Here is a 24,055-nt window from a genome sequence, read left to right as displayed (position 1 = left end):
TCCGTACCACGGGGTTCATCCCTCAGGAGCAAACTGCTCCAACCTGGCTCCCCTACGGGCAGCAGCTCCTGCCAGGTCACCTGCTCCTGCGTGGTCTCCTCTCCCCAGGCTACAGGTCCGGCCCGGAATCTGCTCGGGCAGGGGTCTTCCACAGGCGGCAGCCTCCGTCGGTGCAGGGCCACCTGCTCCACCGTGGTCTCCTCCACGGGCTGCAGCGTGGAACCTTGCTCCACCGTGGTACTCCATGGGCTGCAGGGGGACATCCTGCTTCACCATGGTCCTCACCACAAGCCACAGGGGACTTCTGCTCCAGCGCCTGGAGCACCTCACCCCCTCGTTCTTCACTGACCTTGGTGCCTGCAAGGCTGTTCCTCACTCCTCTCACTCTCCCAGCTGCTGTGTGGCGCAGCGTTTTTTTCCCTGTCTTAAATATGCTCTCACAGAGGCGCAAAACAACATCGCTTATTGGCTCAGCTCTGGAAAACAGTGGGGCCCTTACCAAACGTGGGGCAGCTTCTTGATCCTTCTCACAGAAACCACCGCTATGGCCCCCTGCTACCAAAACCTTGCCACGTAAACCCACTATAGGGATACATCTTTCCATTTGGATATAGTAATTTACCACTTAAGTAAGTACTACAGGATGGAGGTTACATTAGCAGCTTCTAATTAGCAGTGGGTAAAATTCAGAATTTATGTTCTGTACAAATTTTATATTGTGAGAAAAATGTTGTTTGAAATCAGAATGAGAATGGCAAATGTTCAGACTTTATGGAATGAGAATTAGTAAATTGTACACCCATTCTGACAAATTAAAAAAAACAAAAAACAAAAAGATAAAAGCTCTTAGGTCAGTTTTTCTGAAGAAAGGAAACTATCTTGTCTACCACAAATCCTTGGGATTACTTTTTTTTTTTTTTTTAATTTTTAATTTAATTTTACTTTATTTCTAGGGGGTTGCTGGATAAAAACAGCTAAGAGTGAGCTTCATAATAATAATAAAAAAGCCATTATGAAAAAAGTTTTGGCTTATTTCAAAGTGAAGAATTCAGTCAGTTATAACTCTATCTTAAGGCAGGATTCTCAGGATATCTAAACTCTCTGTTACAGACTCAAGTGTCTAGAAGACCTAACCACAGGTGTAGCAAAGCATTTTATTTTGCCATTCTTATGTCCGGTAATCTGGACTGTGTGAACTATACATCAGAGAGCCTAGCACTTTTAGTCCAGCTTTTTAGTTTCTGGACAAACAGGAATACTCGAAGTCTAAATTTCTCCAAGATTTGCTAAGATTCTCTCTTCAAGAGAATTGTGTTTATGTTTCCCTAATGGTTTTTTGAAACAAATAAAGTATTTATTTTTAAAAATCTGCATATTCAACCAAAAATAGTTATGTCAAAGAACTCAACAACTCTGCTGATGATGAATGCTCTTGGCATATATAACACTAATGAAAATATTTGAATGCATGGTTTGCACAGAACTCCAGACCAAATTACTGAAATTGTGTTTGGAGAAGAGGTTTAATCTTTTAATAGCTCCCTTCATTACAATCAGCCTGGTATATTACCTAGAAAAGATAATGTATAAATTATGAGATCTCTAATGACATGTATATCATAGGAGAATGACATTTATCTTATATCCAGACTTTATCTTTACTATTCCGTTGATAAATTAAAAAAAAAAAAATCCTTCAGGAATTTCATTACTTGCTGTGAACCTGTCCTCCCACAGTCACTAAAATTGTACTTGAAGTCATTCTCATTGAACTTATTTCTGTATAAAATACAGAAAATACATTAGTACTGGGAGTTATTTTATGCCACACAAACCTGACCATGAATTTGTAATTATTGCAACTCTGTATTCATTATTGTGTTACTTCACTAAGAGCAGTTAGGATACTCTCATTTCTACTAAAGACAGTTAGGGAATTAAATATAAGAAAATGCCAGTTTACTATTAGCAGATTTTGCATTTGATAAACTGTATCTCTGAACTACTGAAAAAAAAAAGAAAGAAAAAAAAAAAGAGAAAAAAAACCATACACACTAAACAAACAAACCAAAACAAAAAAACCCAACCCATAAACCAACTTCTATTGAGTACAAAATCACAGTTGGAAGGTGCTTATGGAAATTAACTAGTCCAACCTCCCTGCTTGGAGCAGGGCCATGTAAAGAAAGACTGTATTCAGCTGGGTTTTGAATATCTCCAAAGATGGATGCAACAGAACTTCTGTGGGAAACACAATCCAGTGCTTGGCCATTGTGACTGTAAAAAAAAGACTTCTTTTACTTATGTTTTAATGGAATTTCCTGTATTTCAAGTTATACCACATTGCCTCTTGTCCTGTCACTGGGCTACTGAGAAGACTCAGGCTCCCTCTTCTGTACTTCCATCCATCAGGTATTTATGTACATTGGTATAAGATCCCCTTGAGCCTTCTCTCACCAGGCTCTACAGTTGCAGCTCGCAGTACCTCCTTGTATGTCAGTCAGATGCTTCAATCCCTTAGTGGTCGTTGTGGCCCTTTGCTGGATTTGCTCCAGAAAGTCCATGTCTGCTTTGTATGGAGAAACCCAGGCATGTACCCAGCACTCCAGATGTGGCCTCACCAGGGCAGCACAGACAGCAAGGATCACCTTCCTTGGCCTGCTGGCAACACTTCCTAATACAGCCCAGGCTGCTGCTAGCCTTCATTGCCACAGGGGCACATTTTTGGCTCATGGTCAACTTGCTGCCCACCAGTATTTCTAGGTTCTTTTCTACCAAGCTGCTTTCCAGCCAGTTAGCCTACAGCATCTAGTGGTGCATGAGATTATTCCATTCCTCCCGTCGGATTTGGCATTTCCCTTTGTTGACCTTCATGAGTTTCCTATTGGCCCATTTCTCCAGCCTGTTGAGTTACCTCTGAATGGTGTCACAGACCCAAGTTTTCTATCACCTGCAACCTTGCAGATGGTGTACTCTGTCCAGGTCATTAATGAATATGTTAAATAAAACTGGTCCCAGTATTGACCTGTGGTTTATCATTAGTGCGTGGCCTCAAATATCTAGCTATCAATCACAACATTTAAAGCCTAGCCATTTGGCCAGTTTTGCCATCCACCTCACCATCCAGTATCTTGTCAACATTTTCTCAGTTTTTTCTGTGAAGGCTATTACAGAGATAGCATCAAACACTTTGCTAAAGATAGGATAAAAAACATCCACTACTCTCCTTTCATCCACCAGACACCTCACTGTTGAAAGCTATCAGATGAGTTGATATCGGGTGAGTTTTCCCTTCATAAAGCCGTGTTTACTTCTGATCACCTTTCCTGTTCTTAATAGGTTTGTTAAAGGGAGGGTTTCCGGAATTATTTTCTCCATTACTTTCATCAGGATCTGAGGTAAGGCTGACTGGACTGTAGTTCCCTGAATCATTTGTATTCTTTGAAATAGTAGTGACAATTTCTCCAGTACTCAAATTTCTCTCTGTCACCAAGACATCTCAAAGATTATCTACAGTGGCCTTGCAATTATATCCGTCATTTCTCTTACCACAGTATACATCCTATCAGTTTCACTGTCCTTGTCTATGTCCAGTTTGTTTAAGTTTTCCCTAACATGATCTTCTTTGACCAAGGATAAGACTTTACTGCTCCAAAGTTTCTCTCTGGTCTCAGGGACCTGGGATTCCTGAACAACAACCTCACCAATAAGGACAAAGGCAAATAAGTGTAGCCTTTTCCGAGTCCTTTGGCACCTGCTGCATTCATCAGTGGGCCCACATTTTCCCTGGTCTTCCTCATGCTGTTCAAGTACTTGCACAAGCCCTTCGTGTCCCCCTTGAGATTCAACACCAGATGGGCTTTGGCTTGCCTAACCCCACTCCTACATTTTCTGCTAACTGTATATTTTTCCTGGCTTACCAGTCTTTGCTTCCACCTCTTACATGATTCCTTTTTGTCTCTGAGTTTAGTCAGGAGGTATTTAATGATCCATGAAAGCCTCCTGCTGCCCTTGCTTGATGTCCTGCTCATTGGGATGGATTGCTGTTGAGCTTGGAAGAGGTGATACTGGAAAATCAACCAGCTCTCTGGAACCCCTTATCTCTCCAGAACCATATCACACGTGATTCTTCAAAGCAGATCCTCACAGAGGCCAAAATGCCCTAAAAATAAATAAACAAACAAAAAGCTGAAGTAGGACATTTTTTTTTTCTTCATTTCAAAGATTCCTTTATTTTTTCTTTTCCTTTAATACTGTTTTGTTGTTGTTCTTTTTATTTATTTATTTATTTCATTTCATTTCTGTTCTCTCTTTGAAGCATAGAAATTTGGGGATTTTTCTCTATTATGTTATGGAAGACGTTTTAAAAAAAAATCCTCTGTCTTTCTGAACTACAAGTCCTGTCCAACCCTATATTTTACATAAAGCAAGTCAGCAGGAAGATTATTTTTTACTTCCTTCAGCAGCACAGCAAGCACTAAGGAAAGTTAGATTCATATATCAAACTGCAAATCACTTTTTATTGGCTAGAGCACTGCTAATTTTATAAGAATAGTAGGAGCCTAATTTCTAAGGGAAAAAAAAAAATCCTTTTGGTTTCTCACAGCTTTCAAGGGAAGATACAATGATATATCATCAGAGTACCAAATTACTTCTGTGCATGTCTTAACTTCAGTTTTTTCTCATTACAGTCATTGTAGTATTATATGTAGCACTACGGAGGCAGAAGAAAAAGGACACCCTGATGACCTCTAAAGAAGACATCAGAGATAATGTTATCCATTATGATGATGAAGGAGGTGGAGAAGAGGACACCCAGGCTTTCGACATTGGTGCCCTGAGGAATCCCAAAGTGATTGAAGATAACAAAATGCGCAGAGACATAAAACCAGACACCTTGTGTTTTCCACGTCAGAGACCACCAGTGGAAGATAACACAGACATAAGAGATTTCATTAATCAAAGGCTGCAGGAAAATGATGTGGATCCAACTGCACCCCCTTATGACTCCTTGGCAACCTATGCTTATGAAGGAAATGGATCTGTTGCAGAGTCTCTCAGCTCCATAGAGTCCCTTACTACAGAGGCAGACCAGGATTATGACTACCTGAGTGACTGGGGACCTCGCTTTAAGATCTTGGCAGACATGTTTGGAGAAGAAGAAAGTTATAACCCTGACAAAGTCACTTAAGAGCAAGTACAATGGTGAAATAAAAAGAAAAGTAAACCAACAACAAAATAAAAAGATAAACCTAAGCTTTATAATAGGACAGAATTCCTTTGATTATAAAAGACAGCAAATATTTCCAGCAAGTTACTACATTTATCATACAGTCAGTTTTTGTTTGATCTACAACGGAGAGATAAATCCTGTAATATACAGTTTTTTGTTGTTGTTATTTTGTTACTCTGGAATTACACTGAGACAAGCTCAGGCCTACAAGGTACAGTTTACCGATTGACATAGAAAGAAGATAGCTTTCTGGCATCATGGTGGAAGAGTGGTAGCTTTTTCGTAATTCCACTAAAGTGCCTATTGAAACTTTTATCATTTAAGTGGTAAAGAGTCTGATGTTACGGTGTTACAAAACTGAATGGTAAATTGGACATGAACTTTAAGACAAGAAGCAATAGCAACACGCTGACTTCTTTTAGAACAAAAATGGACACAACTTCCTAGAGTATATATAAAGACTAAAACTAAGGAGTGGGGATGGGAGGGGGAAAGGTGGGTGTTCATTGAGTTTGTGGTTCATGGGTTTTGTTTTGTTTTGTTTTGAAGAAAACAGTACATTGAGGCATCATATTTCTTCTTCCAAAACTTCACAGAGAATTTAAATTTAAAATGCTATTGCACTCCGAAGTTGTAAAGCCAAAATTAAAAAGGAAAAGATCTTAGCATACATCAATGAATATTTAAATGTTCATGAAAATATTACATTTTTTTTCAGAATAATAAAAGATGAAAGCAGCTACTCCTTTATGCGAAGGAAATTTCCCTTGGCTTTCCCTCTTCTTTTAAAATGAGACTATTATTAGAACAGAAAATGGGGAGTTTTATTTCTTTAAGAGTATTGTTGTATTTTTAGTACCAAGACATTTTTTTCCTTGTAATTGTCACTAAAGAAGCATTTGTAAAGAACTCCACATCACTTTTCTTTGCAATTAGATTGTTCTGTATGTACTGTAGGCATACATATTCTATACATATTATAGAGGTAGTTATTTTGTAACTCACCATTTGCTACAGTTCACCATATCATCGTATTTTGGCACTGTATTAAGGCACTATGCCATGGAAGAGCTATTATAAAACTATTTCATGTGGCCTTTTCTGATGATCTAAGGCATACACATTTTGTAAGGTTTATGGGCCCTGACGTGTGAATATACTTAATTCTCCTTCTAAAATCTACACAGTGCTATACAATCTGTTGAGCTCTATTTCTGATTAACAGCACTGGCAAGGTCAACCTAAGTCTTTCATGAATAAGACATCTTCCATTCACCTCAGGTCTGCAGCTTATTTTTTGTACCACTGTACCATTAATTTTGTACCATTTTGTACCATTAATAGCTACCAGATATCATTTGCTCACAAGCCTGATTAACACACCCAAAGTTCCCTTTACTCTCATGGAAACGTAAGGGTATTTCGAATGTGTGTAAATGACACTCCCAATAAGATTTTAAAAGACATATAGCTTAAATAAGATTAGGATCATTTGGTGCAATTGGACAAGGCTCCACTGAAATCAGTTGACATAGCTCATACTAGCAGAGTGCTGAGGAAGAGACACTGTATGTGGTAATGAGAAATGTTTTTTGTTGGTGTTGTTTTTGTGTTTTTTTGTTTGTTTCTTTGTTTTGTTTTCGTTATTTGCAAAGGTATTTTATGTTTCTTGAAAGACAAATTAAGGCAACAAAAGCTCTCTCTCACATGACAGGGAAGAAAATGGATTAGAAAGGGCCATTGCGTAACAATTTTGACATTGAAGGTGGTGTTTTTAAATGTTGTGCTTCTTACGGTATAGAAAGGGCAACTTGATACTGTAGAGTAGAGCTCTGAGAAAAATAAATAAATTTTATATATATATATTTGCTACTAGTTACAACACAGGTTTGATTCATGAAAACTTCACTCTTTTGGAGGTACTTTGCAATGCTTCCTCATGTGGCATATGCATTATAATATGTCCTCCCCTACTGCCACAGCTAAAACAAGGATCCCCTACTGCCACAGCTAAAACAAGGATCTGACACCGCTCATTTACGGACATGCAATCCTGGGGTCAATGTCTGCTTTTTGTAACTGTATTGGTCCTTAACAATTATTTACACTAGTAAAGTCAACATAAGCAAGAACAGAGTTTGGCTTTCTGACATCACATAGCAGGCTTGCTCCTGAGAAAGTTGCAATTCTAGCAGCTACTGGGTGAATATTAAGACTCTCAAACAGGCTGGTATTTGCTCAGAGCAGGACAGTCTGTATGGAAACCTGACACACAATATGAGTACACAGAAAATGTGATCTTAATTGTGCTATCACACACGATTCAGATACAACAGTGAGTTGTTATATGCTAAATAAATAATTAATTGAATATTAAATGCCTATTTTTTGACATTTATGAGCTTTGTAATTGCAATGTTCCTATAACATAATTAATAAACCTCCAGGAAGATTAAAAAAAAGTAAGTATATAATACAATTATCCTATAAAATCTTAATTAAAATCTAAGACCTCTCTTTAAGGAGTAATCAAACAATTTTGACTTAATGGGGGTATTTTTTGTAAACAGCTCTGTAGAACTAAGGAAAGTGAGTGCTTTACATTTACACATAATCTGGGATCCAAGTAATTTGTGTTTAATTCCACTTTCTGTCACTGTCTTTCTACAGATGCCTGTCAGGTTTTAAGAACTTATTTTTTTTAAACAGGAATTGGACAAATATGAAGTTTACAAGATTTAAAATACATCAAGACATCTAAGATGAGACAAAGTCAATGGGATTAAGGAACCCCAGTACATTTGTAAATTCTATCAAATAAGTACTTGTGCTTATAAGCACCATATTTTTGAAAAATCCCCAAAGATCTGCACAATCTAGATCTTACAGTGGATGTCTGTCTGTCTGGACTGTGGAAACAAGCCATAAACCTCCCCATTGTATGAGTGACAGGAAGCTACATATGATATGGCTTAAAAGGCACTAACGTGGTAGAATCAAGAGAAGTACTTTTCATTTAAATTTCCGAAGTTAATATAATGGTGCACAAACATCTGACATCATCTTAAATGTCTTAACAGTGCCCCTCCAAAACACAAAACATTCTGTAAAATGCCTTCAGCCTGTGAAGGCTTTGAGACGCTGCACTGGCAGAGACAAATCCATGATTTAAGTTAAACCATTATGGTATGATTAGCACTGCTGAAATACGTGTCTAATTGGAAAGCATTCAGCTAAGAAGACAAGTATTAGAGAAATCTAGATGATAAGCTTACAGTGCAGACACACAGAACTGAAGACAAATTTATAACTGAACCTCTGAAAGGAATTTCAGGGAAGAAAGCAAATGTCTTCTGTGCCCTCCCAAGAGACACCTGAAAATGCTGCTACTTAGAAAAGTTCAGAAAATTTCACTGTGTGATCAGAACATAAAAGAATTCCAAAAATTGGATTTAAGAGTGCTACATCTCAAATCTGAAGATGCTGTTATTCTTGAAATGCAGATTTGCAATATTGTCAGTGAATCAGATAGAAAAGACTTGGAAAGCAATGTGGCACAAAGATCTGTTTGAATAATTTATAATTCTCTGATTTTAACTTTTATTTTATAAATTTGCTCTAAATTTTGCTGCTCAGAAATAAAATCATAGTTACTGAAGATTGACTTATGAAAGCAGAGTTCATTATGGAGCAAAGGGCAATAAACAACTCAACGGATTACTGAAAATATTATTCTAGACATCACGTTGCAAATGTTTTTACCTTAATATGTTCTTATACTGATAGACACAACTGATGATCTTTCACAGTACTGAAAATTAAAGTTTGTAAAACTGCATTGCTATGAAAGCCCTTTATTAAGTGAATACAAAATGAAAATATATTAATACTCTGGGTTACTGGCATTTTGTATGACACTAGTGCCCAGGAATTCCAGTGGGCAGCAAGTTGACCATGAGCCAAAAATGTGCCCCTGTGGCAATGAAGGCTAGCAGCAGCCTGGGCTGTATTAGGAAGTGTTGCCAGCAGGCCAAGGAAGGTGATCCTTGCTGTCTGTGCTGCCCTGGTGAGGCCACATCTGGAGTGCTGGGTACATGCCTGGGTTTCTCCATACAAAGCAGACATGGACTTTCTGGAGCAAATCCAGCAAAGGGCCACAACGACCACTAAGGGATTGAAGCATCTGACTGACATACAAGGAGGTACTGCGAGCTGCAACTGTAGAGCCTGGTGAGAGAAGGCTCAAGGGGATCTTATACCAATGTACATAAATACCTGATGGATGGAAGTACAGAAGAGGGAGCCTGAGTCTTCTCAGTAGCCCAGTGACAGGACAAGAGGCAATGTGGTATAACTTGAAATACAGGAAATTCCATTAAAACATAAGTAAAAGAAGTCTTTTTTTTACAGTCACAATGGCCAAGCACTGGATTGTGTTTCCCACAGAAGTTCTGTTGCATCCATCTTTGGAGATATTCAAAACCCAGCTGAATACAGTCTTTCTTTACATGGCCTTGCTCCAAGCAGGGAGGTTGGACTAGTTAATTTCCAGAGGTTCTAGCCTCAGCTTTTCCATGATTCTGTGACTTATGCTAAAAACTCTCCTGTGTATGTAGGTTCTAAACCTCCAGTCAGGTCAATGGGATCCTAACTATGTATGCACAGTAACTAGGATTTGTTTTAGAGACCGTTGAAGTAGGATTAGGGGAATACTGTAGCAATCTTTTAAATTGCTTGAAATGTGGAGAGACTGGAAAGGGATGAATTGTTTACTGTCCTTTCCAGTAGAAGAACTGAGGGGCATCACATGAAACTAGAAATCAGTATGAAAATAAACTGTGGTGGTTCTTCACACAATGAGTAGGAAAGGTAGTCATGGATGCTCAGAATTTACATAGGTTGAAAAAGAGACTGGACAAATTCCCGAAAAACAAATCATTTGTATGTTGCTTAATACAGAGCAATCACATTTAGCTCAGGAAATTCCTGATTAACATTTGGGGGAGTCATACAACCTGGTCTGTTCCTACACACTTTGCTAGGATATCAGCTTATGGCCATTGCTAGCTAAAGATATTAACCCAGTTTGATCAATATTACTTTCTTATTACTACAAAAAATTACTGTCAATTTAATTGATCCTCAAATCACCATGCCATCAGTTCTAATTTACTAAATTGCATAGATAAAGCCAGTTCCTTTTTCATTACATATTATACATTCAAATTTTATGATTTCCATCAGATTTTACCTGTTGTAATTGCTTTATTTACTTCAGTTCTGTCTACTTTTATATTGTAGTGATGCACTTTTGTCTTTAACATGGACACTATACTGATTACTAACAGTGACAATGACTCAGTTTGGCTTGGTCTGTATTAAAAATACATATATTACTTTATTACTGGGTAAAGTTCCCTCTATAGTACATGTCATATTTGGCATGCCTTTCACTTCCTTAGCTGTCCTTTAGGTTACTAAAGATTACTTTCCTATGTCCTGCAAACACATGAAGGAGAAAGGGAATGTAATGACTACCTGGCTAGATGAGTGACTGTGTTAGTCCAGTATTCAGGTGTGCAATTTACTACTCTCCTGACATGTGTTGTGCTCTTAGACATGATTTATTGTTCTCATATATTGAATACTGTGCATTTACTAGTCAAAAGCATGCTTTTCTATTATATGCCTCTGTCAAGAAGCATAAACTAAGCCCTTTCTTTCTTTGAAGCTATCAGGATGTGGGGAGGAAATAGCATCATAGTAGGTGAGAACAAAAATAAATATGCCTTAACAGAATATCTTATATTATTTGGCAACATTTCTCCAGTAAATAATTAAGTTTTTATTTGTATTTGGAGCTTATTTTTTCTCAGTAGTTAATGAACTCAGGGCAATACACTCAATATTATTCAGAATACTCCTGCCGGCTTCAACCCCTGCTGCTTTAGCTGCTCCAGGTTACTTTGAAGTTTGATCTTTATACCCCCATGTTTATTACTCTTCTAGTTCTGGTCTAGCTGCGTATCTGATCTGATTACAGCTGAACTTTCATGGTAGAAACATCAGACCAAGAAATACAATACTCAACTGTACAGGCACAGAATTCTAGGTTGGGTTGATAAGAGATTTTTCAGAATGAATGAACATCAGCTTAATGTTCAGCAAACTGACATCAGCAGAAATCATACTGTGAATTTAATATTTAAGTTATAAGTACTAATCAAAATATTAAAACCTGTAGCATATTTTCTACAATTCTACAGTACATAACACACACCAGCTTTCTGCTAAGGCAAGCAGATGCAGAGAGAGAGAGAGACCATGGAGCTGTTATCTCCTCTTTTTTTTTTTTCTTTTTCTTTTTTCTATTTGTATTTTCCTATTTGTGTATTCCTTTGCACATACATTAAAACAAACAAACAAACAAACAAACAAACAAAGTAATATTTTGTAGCTTAATTTTATTTCTTAGACTTAAAATATGACAAATATATTCCATGAAAATAGGGGAGATTTGGCAATGGCAAATGGAATAAATAGAAATACTTCAGATGGAGTACAGCAAGATATCATGTCTCAGTTCTTAAAAGTAGAAATTTGAGGATGGAAATTCAGTTAGTCTTTTTTCAAGTTCAATGAATTTACCTTAGCAATGAATGATCTTAGTAATCCTGTGCCACAGTTGGTAAATGCTTTATTTTACTTTCTAGGACTGATTTTTATTATTGTAATTACAATTACTTGAATTAAGTTATTCCAGATCACATACTTTAGTTGTCATGCTTGGCCTAGATGATGTGACTGAAAGCACTTAACGTCATATGCAGTCCAGAGAGCATGGTAGGTAAATACAAAAAGTGATTTAATGGAACTATCTTCTGACCAGGGGTTTTCAATGACAGATATTGAGGACAGGGATTTGTCTGAATTGTTGCCTATCCTGGAAGACAGCACTTTGCAGCCCAAGCTGACAGTACTCTCTTGATGGTTATGGAGAAAGGAAAGTCCTGGCAAGGTTCAGATTTGATGAACTAGCACATTAATTTGACATCTCCTTGAGGAAATTACTTTAGAAAACTATTGTCATAAGCAGAATTAAATCCCCATTTTGAAATCTACACAGTAGAGGAAACTTAAGTATCCACGAAAAGCTAAATGGGACTGTTCTTCCCATTGAAATGGTCTATAAATGAATATAGTGCAGAATAGTCTCACTAGAAATAGCACACCACTTCTGATCTGTAATTCAGAGACTGTTCATGCATTTGCACTAGTCCTTAACAGAATAACACTGAAACACATAGTTGAAAAAAAAAAATAGAAAAAAAAAAAAAAGAAGAAAAAAATAAGTTGGGAGCCCTGACATGTTTCTCTGTGTTGTTAAAAGTTTCTGAGCTGAACCAGTCTCTACCATGTTTACTACTTTCCTTGGATTCAGGAATTCAGAAATCTGCATTCTTTTCTGCATATGACAGAGCCTTCATGGTGGGTTGTCCCCAGTGAGTGGCTAAGCATCACTCAGACTCCAGCTACATGGTTGTGGAGGACAGAATAGGAAGAGCAAAAGTCAAAATAAGTCCTGGGTCAAGATAAGACAGTTTAATAAGTGAAGGAAAAAGGAAGAAAAAAAAAAATATATATATATATAAAAAAAACACCACCACCACCAAATGATACATTCGTCACCTCCTACAAGTAGACCAATGCCCAGCCAGTCTCGAAGTAATGGCTAGCTACCCAAAAAAGCTTTTCCCCCCACTTCACCCCCCCACCCCACCCAGTTTTATTTCTGAGCACAATGTCATACGGTATGGAATACCTCTTTGGTCAGTTGGGGGCAGCTGGGTGGCATTCCCAGACTACTCACTGCAAGGGCAGAGCAGGAAACAGAAAGTTTTGATGCAGTGCAAGCCCGGTTTAGCATTATGCAGAACACTGTTCTATAATAAACACTGATTTGGTCACAGATCCAAAACACAGCACCAGCACAGCCTGACACAACATAGCCTCCCCAGGGTGCAACGAAGAAGTAATCTCAAACCTTCCCACTGATATCTACAGGTTGCCACAGCTGATTTATGCATAATTTAGGCTGCACTCGAAGTACTCTTCTTCCCAATACAGTGTGACAGATTCTTGGTCTCTACATTGTCCATAGGTTTTCTTTACTTAACCAAGAGATTTTTTCTATGTAAAATTTTCTGATAAAATAGAAAGGCAGCAGCAGAACAAAGCAGGATTTAGTGTAATGCTGAAAATCCTCTTTCACTCCATGCCTCTTCCAGTTTACCTTTGCCTAACTTTCTCAGCCTGGGCAATGCTCAGTAACACATCCTGCTACAAGTTAGACAGAAATCATCCCTTTCCTAAATTGCCAATGGCAATCTCATGTTTAATAGGCCTACAGTATCACACAGGCTGCTAAAGTCACTTGCTGGAATCAACCAAAACAAATGAAAAAAATAACCCTACTAAATGACAGGAAACTCTCTTCCTCCTATGCAATAGCAGAGCAGTTAAATCATGCACAAAAATTTTAAGAGCCCCACTTTGCTACCCTCCAAAAGTTAAAGCAAAGCAAATAAGACCTTGTATCTCCCAAGATGATATTGAGACCACTTAAGTGTTCTTCACACCACCTGCTGAAGCTATACCAAAAAAAAAAAAGTATAAAAGAACAATCATTTTTAAAAATACACAAAGTAAGCAGTTCCCTCCTGCAATGATCCGACACTAAGAGATGGAGAGGGAAATTTCAGAAAAACAAACAAACAAACAAAAAACTTTATGACAAATCCATGGCAAAAGAGTGAGCATTTTTTTGATTTAGGTATTGGAACACATTCCGCAAATGTGACAGGACATATGGATGTGCTAGTTTACTACTTAATATTACAAAGATACAAATATTTTTGAACAATAGAGCATAGTATTTTTTTTCCAATTATATCATTTTATCACATGATAAAACTCTCTTTTACCACATGATAAAGTGCGCAGGAACAGGGAATACACTTTCAACAGGAAATATGTTTAAAAAAAAACAACACATGAATCTACTCAAACATGGCTTTAAAGCATTTCAGTAAGTTTTAGTATGATGCACATGACAAACAAAAGTGAAGAGAAGCCACCGAAATCAGAGCAGTACAGCATCTGAAACCTTTTTTTTTTTTTTTAAATCAGTCAACATATTTAAAGTTAAATTCCATGATAAACAGAAAAATATAAGAATTTTTTTTAAGATCCTGCCTAACGTGACAATACATTCTCTTTTTCTAATGCCAGTTTTCTTAAAAAAAAAATGCCAGTTTTCTTAAATAAAACCTAGCTTTTCTTCTTTTTGCAGTCAGGCTGGTACATTTAGGAATAGGAAATTTAGGAAATAAATTTACTCATCTAGATCTGATGGTGTCTTATTTCTCTTACAATTTTTGTATTTATATTGTTTTGTTGATTTTTCCCCCAGTCAGTCATCATAAAGTTATAAAACAACAACAACAACAACAATGTATTCAATCAAATTCTGTAACATTTTAATTCTAAGTTAAGTTTTAAAATGAAATGTTGAACATTTTTAGCTAATACTGAAAACTGGCTGAAGTATTTATTTTTTTTAATTATTTTTTATTTTTTACTGAGCAATATCTTTCAATACACTGATTTCTAAACATCTCAAGGAATGTAAGGAAATTATTTTATCATTACTCTACTATTTTGTTTAGGATTAATCATTCCAGTATAAAGACTTGGAATGAGATTGCTTTGTTTGCTAAGAGGGTGCAAAATCAACCATTCAGTGGTGGAGACAGACTCTGTCCAAAGTGTAGCTATGCTGCTCTGTGAAAATGTGGTGAAAGAAGGAATAAGAAGGAATTTGTCAAGGCTCCAAAGCCCTTGCTTTTTAAAGCCTCTGTTAGCACCACAAAGAAACCTATCACCATTTATTTTCACACAAGCCAGGCACAACACCTCTTAGGGCCTACAACATGCAGCTAGCTAAGCCAACATAACTGACTGAAAAATCGTCATACAGCTAAGAAATGATGATAATGCCACGCAAATGGGTTGGAAAATAAACACAAATATCAGACTACAGCTAGTTGCACTCTCAAGACCTCTGATCTAAAATAATTTGAACTTTTATAGAAAATCTGCCACTGGATAACTTAGGTACCAAAGTTTCTTTCAATTTTTGGGAAGTGATATGTTATCATTCCCAAAGGAAATGTCCACTAATATACTGAATTGCTATTATATTATTCCGTTCTGAAGCATGCATGAGATTACTCATGTGCTGGTACTCTTGATCTCTTAAAGGATCTGTCTTGGATATAGACTCTACAACAACTAATTTCTTGTCTGTCCTCTAACTCACATTTTTGCAACAGTCTGTTAAATTACCCAGAATAGATCTGCAATCATTACAAATCTTGATGCACATTCAATATGCATTGTTTATGATTATATATACTAACAGTTTTGTAGTGTAGGATGTACATGGTAGCACCCACAGCCACTGAGATTTTCTTTTGCTGTACATGTATCAGGCATGCTCTAGTCCTTACCTTCCCCTCTTGCTTGAATAAGGCTCAACAAAAGGGGAAGAATATTTGCAGCTATTTCATTTGTTCTGAGAAATAAATGAAGATGGCTTTGTTAGAGGGAAGAAAGGCAAGCAGAACACGAATACACACACAGACTATGCATCTCAAAAAACACTATCTACTGATCAGCAATCTATCTTTTGTCTTTGACAGAGGTCACATCTATTTTAAAGATGAAATATACAAGATACTATGTAGCAGAGGATACTGAATTGATGATTGTGCTGGGTCTGGCTAGGATGGAGTTAACTTTCCTCACTGCAGCCTGTATAGTGCTGTGCTCTGCACTTGTAGCTAGAACAGCATTGGTTGTTCTGTGTGGTGTCTATTGCTGGCACAGCACCAACTAGCACAGGACAAAAAAAAAAAAACCCACTGATAACTGCTTGAAAGACTGAGAATTTTGATTATTATTCTGATTAATGTGGGTTGGGAGTTAATGGGTAGGGCAAGTGGACTATGGAAGAGAGATGTCTAACATTTGTGTCTACATATTCTATTTGAGCATCAGTGTTACAGTCACTTGGTAAAAAGTTTATATTAGTATTAATAAGAAAAATATAAGGAACGATGCACAACTTGTCATCTCTACCAGGATAACAACATGAGACTAAGAAAACGACCACCATGATCAGCTTCTTGCTTTAAGAGGTATACATGTATGGCCAAATTACATTCCTGGAAAAGCTCACATTCTGCTGATACAAATATTGCATGGCTCAGGCAATGTTCATATTTGTCAGCAATCTGGTTTCAGAAAATGGCATTATACTGATTGATGACTACCAAGCGAAGAAGTACAAAGCATGGGAATTTCATCAGCTTTCTCAAAATGACTGCATAATGCATGATAGACATATCAATCTATACAGCTTCCAAATTGCAGTATTTTAAACAACAAAAAAATATTTTGTTTTTAAACAACAAAACCTTTAGGTTCCAGAGGAACTTAACTTTAAATTTTGATGCATTTTTTGGCTCACTTCACTGTGTTTTGTTGTGAAATTTTCCAGTATAGTAAAAGACAAGAGGTCTGCTGGTCATTCATATCTATTTCTCTAAATTTTATTAATTTACATTTCTTTTTAAGTTTATCCCCTGACAAGTGTGAATACTACAAAGTAATTATATAGAAACCTGAAATGTATATTCTTTTCATTTAAGACAAATTTGTACTGAAAAGACATTGTACAGCTGGGGGGTGGGGGGTTCTCTGGTGTCACTTTGCATAAAAATCCCATTTGTAGAATGTACATAGAATTGAAACGTAATAATGATGACTGCAGTGTCTGGATGCTTTGTAATTATTGTAACAGAAAAAAATGTGAGAACGTAAACAGCATAGCATACTACTCAAAAGAAGAAACGCTACTAAGCAGCAGTGCAGTTCTCCATGCTTTGCACTTTAGGACCAAAGGATAAAAGTTTTTTGTTTGTTTGTTTGTTTTTTGTTTTTTTTTTTTTTTTTTTTTTTTTTCTTATGCCATGATTCAATTCCTCTCAGCCACAGTGCGAAGAAAGTACAGATCTAAAGGATCTACTGGTCTGTTTGGGGATCAGAAGATAATGTTGGAAATACCTGTTGAAAGCCAATTAACCTTCCTCATTGCGAGAGAGTGCAATCAAGTATGTACTGTCATTGCTTTGTCTGGTCATTTCTAAAAGACTGCAGTGGCAGGACTTCCACCATCCTGACATGGCATTCCTAAAACATAGCTGCGAAAGGAAGAAACAAAGTGGAATAACTATAATAATAATAACAATTAAAACAAAACAAAGCAAACCACCACTGACCTGTTCAGTTGTTGCAATGGCTCATGCGGCCCTCTTACAGCTTGGGTCTTTGCTGCCCTCACGTGGCTGGTAGATTCAGGGTTCCTCTCGAGCAGAAGGTCTTGGTTTGTTCAAGCAACGAACCAGTACACTTTTGCGACAGTACATTCACATTTGCAGTATCTCGTGGGATTCAGTTGCAACAGGTACTCCTTAATAAGCAGACAATAGCAGGTAATATTAGGGATTGCTATTTGACCTACTAGTTCATTCTGTTTTCTAAGGTGAATATTTACCTGACATAGTATGCATGCCTGCTCATTTTTTCATGCATTTTCATCAAAAAGATAATCTTGGATGTTGCCAGTTAATCCTAAAGTAGCAGTTTAATTTCTACTAGCAGATTTCCTTATGCATATTAAGAAATAGATCCCAAAATGGCAATTTAACTGCAAATATTTTAAAAAATCTTTTAATAGATTGCAGACACAAAGGCTGAAATCCACGCTACCTTACTCTCAACAGTGAAATTCCCATGAACTCCAGAAGGGTCAAGATGTCATTTTAATTCAGACTGAAATTAAAAAAAAAAAAAAAGACAGAAATACAACAAGTGCTAAACTCCATATAAGAATAATTTCTAAAACTGTTCACTCTTCAACCCACTCATATTTCCCATTAATTACTTGCTATATAATCTGCAACAACAATCCACTGACTCACACCAGCTATTGCCTCCATTTCTCTCAACAAATCAAAGGTTTGCCAGCATTTGTTCTTGCTGTAGGCAGTCATGTAATTACTTGTCTTGAGCTTTTAAAATACTGTTATGAAAAAGGATAATTATTCAAAAATATGCATATATTTTAAAAAGCTTTTTGGGGTTTATTCTAGTTGCATAATCAATAGTCATATACTAGCATCAGAGATAATGGTGCTCTTTATAATGAAGTCACTTCAGCCTGCTCAAAACTCGACAGAAACAAGAATATAATGGCCTGGCAATCAAATACCAGCTAATGAGAAATCAACAGGCTCTGAACCTTTTCAGAATTATCAGAGACTGTGAAGTGAGACTTGAATCCCACCAAAGCAGCACCGTATGATGCATATTAACACCGTGGAGGGCTCTGTGCGCTTCTTGAACATAAATTACTAGCAAGTACCTGACAATGGCTCTCCACAGTTCCTGTATTTAGTATAATGCTTCTCTTGCTAAGTGCTCATGACTATATTAAAAGCAATGGACTGAATTCAACTATGACAAAAGTGCTGATCGTTCCAAGTCAGTAAGAGTTATGACTGCTTATTTATGAGCTGAATTTAAATGTATGATTGTCAGGGAGGTCTTGACAAGGAAGAAATTTCTTCATGACAGCAAAAGAATTCCCTTTACCACTGCAGGAAACATAGTGGGAGTACTGCAAGACTGCTGTACATCACAGAACAGAGTTACACACCATCATACAGAACTGCGGGGTTTCATAACTTGTCTGTAGCTCTGATTTCTTGTTAGGGTAAAGCTTATTGCTTACAGTGGGACCAGTCTCTTCTAAGAGTCCTATGCAGTTGCACACAAAAATGAAGCAGACAAGAAGCACATCAACTTTCAACAGCAGTCCTGCTGCACTTGGATCTCAATAGGGCACGAATTAGGCAGCTCGAGGGATCCAGAAGTTTCTGGTATCGCTAGGTACATATTCATTTTTGGAAATACTGTACACTATAAGGGTTTCGGAATAGTTGTTCCCCCCCCTTTTTTTCTTCATAAAATGAAATCACACATTCAAATATTTGTCACAGAACAGAAATTTTAAGCTTTAGCTAGCACTTCTTTATGCCAGACCTGCTTTTCAAAATGTTGAGAGAACCACCTCTGACATCAGCTTAATCTAATAACAATGCACAGACGTATTTTTAGGTTCATAAAGTTTTCACAAAACATGATTTATTGTTACCTAATGATAGAAAATACAACTGTTTATGTTGTATTTTGATTCATGTATCTGATTTCTTTTTCCTTTCCTTTCCTTTCCTTTCCTTTCCTTTCCTTTCCTTTCCTTTCCTTTCCTTTCCTTTCCTTTCCTTTCCTTTCCTTTCCTTTCCTTTCCTTTCCTTTCCTTTCCTTTCCTTTCCTTTCCTTTCCTTTCCTTTCCTTTCCTTTCCTTTCCTTTCCTTTCCTTTCCTTTCCTTTCCTTTCCTTTCCTTTCCTTTCCTTTCCTTTCCTTTCCTTTCCTTTTTCCTTTCCATCAAACACAGAGTTTTAATGTAAAGAGCACTTTGAGTTAGAACAGATTTTCTTTTCAGACATAAAGAACACAGACTTTCAGTTATATACCATAATGTGATGGATGAATTTCCTCTGTAATATTTCAATATGAGTAGAATTAGGTTTCCAGAGTTATGTTAGGAGTCCTAAGAGAAAATTTTACTCATTTGGAAAAGAGCAAAGTATTTTCTTATATAGGAAAGAAAAAAAAAAAAAAAAAGAGGAATAGAGTATCTTACCTCTAAGAGAGATCCTTGGATCCACAAATCCAAGGCAGCACCCATCTCCCTACACTTTTTTTTTTTTTTTTTGCCACAGTTTTGTCAAGTATATTTTATAAAATTAAGTGAATCAATATGTGAAAACATTTTAAATGTCTTTCATCGTTATTTTGACATACTGAAATAATTACATTTATTGAGTGCTATAAAATGGATATAGACTCTTAAAAATCTGTTTGTTCTTTAGTATGGTTATGCACGGAAACTGAATTCCATTGTAATATTCACATTTCTTCTGTGGGAATTAACAAATTACAAGAGAAATAATCAGAATATTTCCATTATTAATATTGCTAATATATAATATTTTAATAAAAAGCAGATTTATATCATTTAGCTTGCACCTTAAACTTTGTATTTTATAAAAACTAATCTCAAACAGCAATGTGACCCTGCAGAATAGTTTATCACTGTTGCTTTACAAGCAACAAATAAAATATGTCCTGTGATATTGAATAAAAGCAAGAAGTTACTTTTAATAATGCTGACAACAATTTTCTAAATTAATGACAAACACAGTGAAACTATTTCACTTATCTTTTCCACAAACACATGGGTGAAATGAGAGGGACTGAGGCTTTCTGTAGTTTTGGTGCATACAGAGGTTTTACTTGGAATCTTATGAATCAGAAAAATGTACACAGTATTTGGATCCCACTGTCAGGAGGATGTTTAGATATATGTTTTGTGTTCCTATCTGAAGAGTTAAAAAAATCAGGATTTTGAGATGATTTACCACAGCTAGCAGGTGAATGTTCAATTAATTATGGAATAAAATACAAATCCTTTCTCATATTGATGAGCAATGACAGGTGCTGTCAAAGCAGAGCAAATGTATTTTTTGCCTTTAAAGGATGATTTTGTAGACCTATCAGTTTGTAAAGACATTTTGTGACAAAGTTTCATCAATGATTATGTTATGGATGCAATTTAAATTTTACCTATGGAACTCAGAATACATTTTTGTCCAGAATTTCATTGATCTCCATTACTTATTTGGGTGGTTTTCTTAACTTACTTAATTCTCATTCAAATCATATAATTGTCAAGTAAGCAAAAGGCTTAACTAGTTCATTCCTGTCTTTTTAAGGTGTTTCTTTTTCAGTTCTGTGCTATCCACCAGGAACACAGGTAAATAAACAATTGCAAAAACATCTCAATAGAACACAAACACCACACTATGAGACATAACCTATTTCCATAAAAGTTCCTGAAAAACCTTAGCAGGTGCATATACACTTGTTCCACATTTGTGGAGTTCAATCACACAGTCCTAAAGGTTACTTACTGTGTTACACCATTTCTATACTAGATACTTAAACAAAATTTATTCTCTGGATCCCTCACTTGGCAAAAGTAACTGTAAAATACGTAGGTCATGAAAACTAGAGTGGTAAATCCTGTACCTTGCCCTAGGGTTTTTACTGCTGTGAAAGAAAGAAGGATCTAGATTAAGTTTCTATGCATTTTAGAAGGATCTAGACTAACTAAGTTTCTACGCATTTAAAAATCATCTAAAAATCCACAATTGTTATTAAATGGTTGTTGTAAACAAATCACACTGAGATGGCATCAGCTGTCTATATGGGATTTTGCAAATGTATGTGAACTTGTTTTGACTCATTTATGGATTTAAGCTTAAAAATGCTGTCTAAAAATTTAACTGGAAACCAATGGAAAATCGATACAAGTAACAGTGCACAAGTTTTATGTGCTTTCTAAAAGGAACTCAACTTACCAAGCTGGTTTATTATTCTTCAGCTCTGATTTCCAGCTGGATTGTCTTATGTAGTTTTTCGTAGTATGTATCAATAGCCTGCGGTGACAAAGGCAGGGATGGCTGTTCCTGGTCCCCAGTACTGTAATAGTATCTGTAAATAATGACTTGTAAGAACAAAGAAGAAGAAAAAGCTTTTGCAAAACTTTCATTTTTACTTCATTTTGTAAAGTGTTTTCACATATGAATTTGGGGCAAATCAATAATCAGTTCAACTCTCCAAGCCAAAATCATGTTGTTAAAGGCAGGAATTCATCCATACTGAACTGCATCCTGTTATGAATGGATGACCAACACCAGACCAAAATGAGCTTTCTCACACTCACCAAACTTAACTGCTTTCCATTTCCCCTATGATAATGCGTTGGGCCATGAAGCAATATGTGCCACTGCATTTTAGAAGTCTCACTGGCTGCTGTAAGACTACATACGATGAACTGACATTGACTGGTTATGTACAGGGAAGACAGCTTTTGACACATTTTATCATGTTAGAGAATATCTTCTGCTGCCTGCTTCATCATGAAGGACAGGGAACTATAAAGATTAACAGCCTGAATTGGAATACAGAGATTTTATTTTTATTTTTTATATTTTTTTTGAGCTCTCAAGGCAGAAAGTTACGTAAACCAGCTGGAGTTATCACCAGTGTACATGCAATTATAAATGAATCTATATCTTCTGCATCAGAAATGAGTGTGTGTGAAGAACAAAGAATATTTTATCTGCTGCGACATGGCAGAGACTTAAAAGTGATAATAGAACTGTTATGGATATGTTATAACACTATATTCATGTACATATTTCTGTTTTTTCCTCTCTTCTTTAACAAGAACAGTTTTATTCCCTACCTCAGAAATTAATGAATCCCTGAGAAAGCTGTTTCTCAGTGAAAAACAAGCATATGCCAGAATGAGTTTCTAAAAGAATGACTTGGAGACCTTAAAAGCATACAAGAGAAACCAGTTTATAAAACAAAAACAAAACAACAGACAAAATCATCACCTAATTACATGTATCACCTTCCCTTTTGACTCTGTGTTCTCAGGATGACTTAGTCTCCTCTACTCTCTGAAACAAGGCAGTGTCTCTGAAACAAGATGCAGCCTCATCTCAGGCCAGCTGTCTTCATTAACTCTCAAAAGAATCTGGAGTGAGTTGGCAACTGGCTTAGTTATCACAGTTCAGCATTTAAAGTTAAGCAGAATAAGTCTAGGTTTTGGGGGCTATTTTTGAAGTTTCAGTTAGGAGATAAAATGCACCACCCAAAAGAAATGCCCAAGTGCCTTCATCTCTTAAAAGTCTCTGTCTAGTTCCCCCACCAGTATAACAGAAATAAATCCATTATTTTGCTTCTCAATTCTGTTTGAATTATTTTTTATTTCCTATTATGAGTCCATACTGCCCACTACCATAAGTGCTGATCTGCCAGACTTGGTTCTACAGCAGTATCCATGAAAAGCATTTTTCTGATAGTTGTTCAATATCACAGATCTCTCTAAGACTGCTTCCCATTTCAAGCTGAGAAAATACCTCCCTACCTAAGAGGAAGAAGAAAAATGTATCAATTTTTAGGTAACAAAACTTTTGATGTGAGTAAGGATATAAAAGAACATGAACATAGGGATAACTGTGCTACTCCTGGGTGCTAGTATACTTTTAAAACATTTTTTCTTTATTTTTTCTGGACCAGCAATTCCTATATTTCACTGTGAATTGTAGATTCAATTCTGCAAATACAGAATTAAATTGAACTGAGAACAAGCCTTGCCCAGTTTCAGAAGAATGTTATGGCTGTTTGAATTATTTGTTAGGAATTGTTTAATTACAAATGTACTTTTTCTCTGCTTTTACCACCTGTTCCCATAATCCATATAAACAAGCTCTGCTTTTCTAAAGAACTTCCAGATAATTTTTTTAGACAAAAAACAAAACAAAACAAAACAAACAAACAAAAAAAACCCACAAAATTCCTTTTAAAGCCACAGTAATGCTGCTATTTTTAAAAGTACATTTCCTACAACATACACAGACTATACATCTCTGAGAATGCACATATGTATATACACACACAAAAGGCACACTACTTGATTTGATGAATCAAGAAAAGAG

At 36.4% G+C, this 24,055-nt stretch overlaps 1 protein-coding gene and 1 long non-coding RNA gene across 6 annotated transcripts in view; one reads left to right on the top strand and one right to left on the bottom strand.

Moving 5' to 3' along the window:
• Positions 1 to 5,774, top strand: part of CDH12 (cadherin 12) — a 579,148-nt gene extending 573,374 nt beyond the window's left edge. For all 4 annotated transcript variants that reach the window (XM_068670857.1, XM_068670854.1, XM_068670856.1 and 1 more), the window contains one exon: positions 4,692 to 5,774. In XM_068670857.1, coding sequence (XP_068526958.1) covers positions 4,692 to 5,191 — 500 coding nt within the window. In that variant the 3' untranslated portion in view covers positions 5,192 to 5,774. The remainder of the gene's footprint in view (positions 1 to 4,691) is intronic.
• Positions 145 to 22,058, bottom strand: LOC137850617 (uncharacterized). Of its 2 annotated transcripts, XR_011092679.1 has the most exons (5): positions 21,905 to 22,058; positions 17,638 to 17,828; positions 17,423 to 17,559; positions 3,921 to 4,162; positions 145 to 2,277 (listed from the first exon to the last, which is right to left on the bottom strand). It is a non-coding gene; the product is annotated as an uncharacterized lncRNA (long non-coding RNA). The 2 variants fall into 2 exon arrangements; XR_011092680.1 differs by lacking the exon at positions 17,423 to 17,559.
• Positions 22,059 to 24,055: the final 1,997 nt, after the last annotated feature.

This window comes from Anas acuta, chromosome 2 (assembly GCF_963932015.1).
Source record: "Anas acuta chromosome 2, bAnaAcu1.1, whole genome shotgun sequence".
NCBI classification, from domain to species: domain Eukaryota; kingdom Metazoa; phylum Chordata; class Aves; order Anseriformes; family Anatidae; genus Anas; species Anas acuta.
This window is presented reverse-complemented; position numbering and strand designations above follow the sequence as displayed.